Source organism: Bos indicus, chromosome 11, assembly GCF_029378745.1.
Source record: "Bos indicus isolate NIAB-ARS_2022 breed Sahiwal x Tharparkar chromosome 11, NIAB-ARS_B.indTharparkar_mat_pri_1.0, whole genome shotgun sequence".
In the NCBI taxonomy this organism is placed as follows: domain Eukaryota; kingdom Metazoa; phylum Chordata; class Mammalia; order Artiodactyla; family Bovidae; genus Bos; species Bos indicus.
Window position 1 is genome coordinate 93,352,742 of NC_091770.1, and position 7,868 is coordinate 93,360,609.

Below are 7,868 nucleotides of genomic sequence, written 5' to 3' on the forward strand. Positions count from 1 at the left end.
AAAGGATCATAAGAGACTACTATCAGCAATTATATGCCCCAAAAATGGACAACTTGGAAGAAATGGACAAATTCTTAGAAAAGTACAACTTTCCAAAACTGAACCAGGAAGAAATAGAAAATCTTTACAGACCCATCACAAGCACAGAAATTGAAACTGTAATCAGAAATCTTCCAGCAAACAAAAGCCCAGGTCCAAACAGCTTCACAGCTGAATTCTACCAAAAATTTAGAGAAGAGCTAAGACCTATCCTACTCAAACTCTTCCAGAAAATTGCAGAGGAAGGTAAACTTCCAAACTCATTCTATGAGGCCACCATCACCCTAATACCAAAACCTGACAAAGAGCCCACAAAAAAAGAAAACTACAGGCCAATATCACTGATGAACATAGATGCAAAAATCCTTAACAAAATTCTGGCAATCAGAATCTAACAACACATTAAAAAGATCATATGCCATGACCAAGTGGGCTTTATCCCAGGGATGCAAGGATTCTTCAATATCCGCATATCAATCAATGTAATACACCATATCAATAAATTGAAAAATAAAAGCCATATATTTATCTCAATAGATGCAGAGAAAGCCTTTGACAAATTCAACATCCATTTATGATAAAAAAAAAAAACCCTCCAGAAAGCAGGAATAGAAGGAACATATACCTCAACATAATAAAAGCTATATAAACCCACAGCAAACATTATCCTCAATGGTGAAAAATTGAAAGCATTTCCCCTAAAGTCAGGAACAAGACAAGCGTGTCCACTTTCACCATTACTATTCAACATAGTTTTGAAAGTTTTGGCCACAGCTATCAGAGCAGAAAAAGAAATAAAAGGAATCCAAATTGGAAAAGAAGAAGTAAAACTCTCACTATTTGCAGATGACATGATCCTCTACACAGAAAACCCTAAAGACTCCACCAGAAAATTACTAGAGCTAACCAATGAATATAGTAAAGTTGCAGGATATAAAATCAACACACAGAAATCCCTTGTATTCCTATACACTAATAATGAGAAAACAGAAAGAGAAATTAAGGAAACAATTCCATTCACCATTGCAACGGAAAGAATAAAATACTTAGGAATATATCTACCTAAAGAAACAAAAGACCTGTATATAGAAAACTACAAAACACTGGTGAAAGAAATCAAAGAGGACACTAATAGATGGAGAAATATACCATGTTCATGGATTGGGAGAATCAATATAGTGAAAATGAGTATACTACCCAAAGCAATCTATAGATTTAATGCAATCCCTATCAAGCTACCAACGGTATTCTTCACAGAGCTAGAATAAATAATTTCACAATTTGTATGGAAATACAAAAAACCTCGAATAGCCAAAGCAATTTTGAGAAAGAAGAATGGAACTGGAGGAATCAACCTGCCTGACTTCAGGCTCTACTACAAAGCCACAGCCATCAAAACAGTACAGTACTGGCACAAAGACAGAAATATAGATCAATGGAACAAAATAGAAATCCCAGAGATAAATCCACACACCATATCTTTGACAAAGGAGGCAAGAATATACAATGGAGAAATGACAATCTCTTTAACAAGTGGTGCTGGGAAAACTGGTCAACCACTTGTAAAAGAATGAAACTAGAACACTTTCTAACATCATACACAAAAACAAACTCAAAATGGATTAAAGATCTAAACATAAGACCAGAAACTATAAAACTCCTAGAGGAGAACATAGGCAAAACACTCTCTGACATAAATCAGAGCAGGATCCTCTATGACCCACCTCCCAGAATATTGGAAATAAAAGCAAAAATAAACAAATGGGACCTAATTAAAATTAAAAGCTTCTGCACAACAAAGGAAACTGTAAGCAAGGTGAAAAGACAGCTTTCAGAATGGGAGAAAATAATAGCAAATGAAGCAACTAACAAAGAATTAGTCTCAAAAATATACAAGCAACTCCTGCAGCTCAACTCCAGAAAAATAAACGACTCAATCAAAAAAAAAAAAAAAAAGGGCCAAAGAGCTAAGCAGACATTTCTCCAAAGAAGACATACAGATGGCTAACAAACACATGAAAAGATGCTCAACATCACTCATTATCAGAGAAATGCAAATCAAAACCACTGTGAGGTACCATTTCACGCCAGTCAGAATGGCTGCTGTCCAAAAGTCTACAAGCAATAAATGCTGGAGAGGGTGTGGAGAAAAGGGAATGCTCTTACACTGTTGGTGAGAATGCAAACTAGTACAGCCACTATGGAGAACATTGTGGAGATTCCTTAAAAAACTGGAAATAGAACTGCCTTATGATCCAGCAATCCCACTGCTGGGCATACACACTGAGGAAACCAGAATTGAAAGAGACACGTGTACCTCAATGTTCATCGCAGCACTGTTTATAATAGCCAGGACATGGAAGCAACCTAGATGTCCATCAGCAGACGATGGATAAGAAAGCTGTGGTACATATACACAATAGAGTATTATTCAGCCATTAAAAAGAATACATTTGAATCGGTTCTAATGAAGTGAATGAAACTGGAGCCTATTATACAGAGTGAAGTAAGCCAGAAAGAAACACAGCTATACAGTATGCTGCTCCTACTGCTGCTAAGTCGCTTCAGTCGTGTCCGACTCTGTGCGACCCCAGAGACAGCAGCCCACCAAGCTTCCCCATCCCTGGGATTCTCCAGGCAAGAACACTGGAGTGGGTTGCCATTTCCTTCTCCATTGCATGAAAGTGAAAAGCGAAAGTGAAGTTGCGCAGTCGTGTCCAACTCTGAGCAACCCTATGGACTGCAGCCTACCAGGCTCCTCCGTCCATGGGATTTTCCAGGCAAAAGTACTGGAGTGGGGTGCCATTGCCTTCTCTGCCAATACAGTATACTAATGTATATATGTGGAATTTAGAAAGATGGTGATGATAACCCTGTACGCGAGACAGCAAAAGAGACACAGAGGTATAGAACAGTCTTTTGGACTCTGTGGGAGAGGGCGAGGGTCGGATGATTTGGGAGAATGGCATTGAAATATTATAATATCATATGTGAAATGAATTGCCAGTTCAGGTTCAATGCATGATACAGGATGCTCAGGGCTGGTGCACTGGGGTGACCCAGAGGGATGGTATGGGGAGGGAGGTGGAAGGGGTGTTCAGGATTGGGAACACGTGTACACCCATGGTGGATTCATGTTGATGTATGGCGAAACCAATATAATATTGTAAAGAAAAAAAAATATTGAATCGGGAGGAGAAGGGGATGACAGAGGATGAGACAGTTGGGTGGCATCACCATCTCAATGAGCATGAGTTTGATTAAACTCTGGGAGTTGGTGATAGACAGGGAGGCCTGGCGTGCTACAGTACATGGGGTCACAAACAGACACAACTGAGTGACTGAACCGAACTGAACTGAAAAGGGAAGACAAAAAATGTTAAAATGAAAAGCAAAATGCCATACTTAATTTATCTAATTTCAAAACTGTTTTATAATCCAAAGCAAGGAAAATAAAAATAATTACATGAGAATAGGAATATAAATCAATGGAACAATGAGTAATTTTGAAATACATCAATACATATAAGGTCAATTAAGAGTTTACAAATGCACCAAGGCAATTTAACATGGCAAGGATAGTGTTTTAATAAATGGTACCAGCATGGTTCAGCATCAATATGTCTTAAGTGAACATGGACGCTGCTGCTACACCCCATGCACAACATAACTCAAAGTGGATCAATTGTTTAAGATCTATAACTATAAAACTATCTTCCAGAAAAACTTGGACAAATCTTAAAACGTGGGGTAGGCAATATTTTCTTAAATAGGACACAAAAGTCATGAACACTAAGAGGAAAAGAGTAGAATCTTGATTTCATAAAAATAAAAAGCATTGCTCTTCCAAAGAAATTTTTTTTAAAAAGTTATTGGACTATAGTTACTTAACAATGTTGTGTTATTTTCTTTTTTCAGAAAACTGAATCTGCCATATGTACCCCCTCCTTTTTTTTTCATTTCCTTCCCCTTTAGGCCACTGCAGAGCTTTGAGTAGAGTTCCCTGTGCTATACAGCAGGTTCTCATTAGTTATTTCTTTTATGCACAGTAGTAAATGTCCAATGACAGAGGAATAGATACAGAAGAGGTGGCACATATATACAATGGAATATTATACAGCCACAGAACGTAACAAAAGTGTGCCATTGCCGGAACATGGATGGGTCTATATATTATCTGGGTCTGCAATACAGAGTAAAGAGAAAAATAAATATTGTTTGTTAATGTCTATATATGAAGTCTAGAAAAATGGTAGTGATGAACCGATTTGACAGGAAAGAATACAGAGGCAGACATAGAGAATGAATTTCTAGACACAGTCGGAGGTGGAGTTGTTATTCCATCACTAGGTCTTGTCTGACTTTTTACAACCCCATGGACTGCAGCATACCAGGCTTCCCTGTCCTTCACAGAGTTTGCTCAGAGAGAAGGAGAGGGTGGGACAAACTGAGAGAGTACCATTGTCATATATACACTTCAGTTCAGTTCAGTTCAGTTCAGTTGCTCAGTCATGTCCGACTCTTTGCAATCCCATGAATCGCAGCACACCAGGCCTCTCTGTCCATCACCAACTCCCGGAGTTTATCTAAACTCATGTCCATCAAGTCGGTGATGCCATCCAGCCATCTCATCCTCTGGGGTCCCCTTCTCCTCCTGCCCCCAATCTCTCCCAGCATCAGGGTCTTTTCCAATGAGTCAACTCTTCATGAGGTGGCCAAAGTATTGGAGTTTCAGCCTCATCATCAGTCCTTCCAATGAACACCCAGGACTGAGCTCCTTTAGGATGGACTGGTTGGATCGCCTTGAAGTCCAAGGGACTCAAGAGTCTTCTCCAACACCACAGTTCAAAAGCATCAATTCATCGGCACTCAGCTTTCTTCACAGTCCAACTCTCAAGTCCATACATGACTACTGGCAAAATGATAGCCTTGACTAGACAAACCTTTGTTGGCAAAGTAATATCTCTGCTTTTCAATATGCTATCTAGGTTGGCCATAACTTTCATTCCAAAGAGTAAGTGTCTTTTAATTTCATGACTGCAATCACCATCTGCAGTGATTTTGGAGCCCCCAAAAATAAAGTCCAATGCTGTTTCCACTGTTTCCCCATCTATTTCCCATATATACACTACCATGTGTAAATTAGATTGCTAATGAGAAACTGCTCCATAGCACAGGAAACTCAATGTAGTACTCTGTGATGACCTAGAGGGCTGCAAAGCATGGGGAGGGTAGGGAGGGAGGATCAAGAGAGAATATATGTATACTTAGAGCTGATTCACATTGTTATATAGCAAAAACCAACAAAATATTGTAAAGCAATTATTTTCCAATAAAAAGTAAATAAAAAATTAAATACATTTTAAAAAGAAATAAATTCCTAGGAAATAAGAGGAGAGATGAAGTACTACCAGCTATATAAATGCTCAGCCTTATAGACAAGATCAGAAATCAAGATCAGAACTCAAAATTCATAATTTATGCTAATGAACTGATAGGAAATAGACAATAATTGTAAAGGAATGCAATTCAATTATCAAACATTTACTGAATATTTATTCCATGCTGGGCTCAAATCTAGGGATGTAGGATCTGAGGTTTTGTGAACACTCATGGCTGCTATAAAGACTAGCAAATGTGATTGAGACAAGACTTTTGCCTTGTGCAAGAGTCTCTCCAGGGCCTCCTTCATGTCCCTGTTCCTTAGGCTATAAATGAAGGGGTTCAGCAGTGGAGTGACCACTGTGTACATCACAGAGGCAATGGTGCTCTTGTCCCTGGAGGTGCTGGATGAGGGGAAAAAATACAGTCCAATAATTGTTCCATAATACAGAGACACAACAGAGAGGTGAGAGCCACATGTGGACAATGCTTTGCAGATCCCCTTGGTGGAGGGGACCTTCAGAATGGTGGCCCCGATGCGTCCATAAGAGATCAGGATGCATACTAGTGGGAGGATGATGACGGCCACTCCTGCTGTGAAAATGGCCAGCTCATTGAGGGATGTGTCTGAGCAAGAGAGCTTCAGCAGGGCACCAAGGTCACAGAAGAAATGGGGGATGCTGAGGTCAGCACAAAAGGACAGTTGGGTCAGGAGGAGGGTGTGACACAGGGCATTGGCACAGGAGAGAATCCAGGACACAGTTACTAGTAAGGTGCACAGCCCCTGTCCCATGACGATGGTGTAGTGGAGAGGGTGGCAGATGGCCATGTACCGATCATAGGCCATTGAAGTGAGCAGAAAATCATCCAGACCAGTAAAAAATAGGAAAAAATACATCTGTGTTACGCACCCTGCATAGGGGATGGATTGACCCTGAGTCTGCATGTTGATCAGCATCTTAGGGACAGTGACAGATGAAAAGGAGATGTCAGTGAGGGCCAAGTGGCTGAGGAAGAAGTACATGGGGGTGTGCAGGCGAGGGTCCAGCCTGATGAGCAGGAGGATGAGCAGGTTGCCCAGCACTGTGGTCAGGTACACGCCCAGGAACAGGGCAAAGAACACGCCCTGCTGCTCTGGCCGGATGGGAAGTCCCAGGAGGAGGAACTCGGACATGCTGCTCTGATTCTCCCTCTTCATGCTCCTCTCCTGTCTTATGGGAATGAAAGGACAGTGAAAGAAGCATATTTTGATTGCAGCAGGCATATATAAATGAGTCCTTTCTCTTCGTGAATATGTTAGTGTCTGTCTGCATTGCCCTGCAAAAACCCCGAAGATGAATGGTATTACCATGTATAGTGAGGGAATTACCAACCAAGAATTGAGTTTGATACAGAAGAGAAACTGGCTCAGTGGCATTTTTCCATCACCTCAGTAAAGAGAAAGTATCACACTTTCTTAGCAGAGAAATAGTAAGTTAAAGACCTCCCTAATTTCTCTTCTGTTTCTGGACATACAATCATAAGGTTTGACCTTCAAGTTGTGACATATTGACCTATGGAAATCTGACTTCAAAGTCCTTTCACATGTAAAGTATAAGGAGGACTGTTCAATAACGAATTCTTGAAGTAAAGTGGGTCAAAAATACACAGCCAAGGAATTTCCAGGTAGTCCTGTGGTTAATACTTCACGATGCAAATCAGGGGTTGTGGGTTCAATCTCTGTTCCATGTATAAAGAAATCACATGCCTTATAGCTAAAAACTGAAACATGAAACAAAAATATATGGTAATAAATTCAGCAAAGAATTTTTAAAATGATCCACATCAAAAAAATTCTTTAAAAATAAATAAGCAACTAAATAGCCAGATTCCATTATGTATAAAAGTTGAAGAAAAATAAAGGAAGCTTACCTGTCAACTGAATTCAGAATTTCTAAGAGCTCAATCTTGTAATATTGTGCTCTATGAAATAAAAATATTACTGGCAGTTATGTATATATTTTTACTAACACTCATATTAATCATTCACCAATATCCTCCTGATTCAACAAAATCCTCTTGTTGAAGAGTTCCCTAATCCAAAATAAAAACAGTTGCTGCCAAGAGGTGTCAAAGAAATATGCCCTAATATGCCTTCTTCGCTCATCTTTAAGAACTAGTTTAAAAAAGTATCATAGCCAGAGCACAGAGAAATGCTGAACACCTATATACAGACACACACACACATACAAATACACACCTGCTATTGCCATAGGATACACAGTTCTTTTCTGAACTTTATGCTTGATTGATCTAGTTACCTTGAGTAAGAACTGGTTTTGCAGCTTCTCTGTAGGACACCTGGAGACAAGACTTATCCACTTCTGTGGTCCTGAACCACTCACCAGCATCAGAGAAAAAAGAGCTAGACCCTCAATTCACCAACTCAGACATGAAGATGTGAAGAC

At 39.7% G+C, this 7,868-nt stretch overlaps 1 protein-coding gene across 1 annotated transcript; it reads right to left on the reverse strand.

Moving 5' to 3' along the window:
- Positions 1–5,543: 5,543 nt before the first annotated feature.
- Positions 5,544–6,896, reverse strand: LOC109565633 (olfactory receptor 1J4-like). Its single transcript, XM_019969537.2, has one exon. It carries the CDS (start codon positions 6,836–6,838, stop codon positions 5,576–5,578), a length of 1,263 nt encoding a protein of 420 aa, XP_019825096.2. The 5' UTR covers positions 6,839–6,896; the 3' UTR covers positions 5,544–5,575.
- Positions 6,897–7,868: the final 972 nt, after the last annotated feature.

What these genes read in the sequence shown, in the direction of transcription:
- LOC109565633 (XM_019969537.2), bottom strand. Translation starts at nt 6,838, where the DNA reads ATGCCACTGAGCCAGTTTCTCTTCTGTATCAAACTCAATTCTTGGTTG.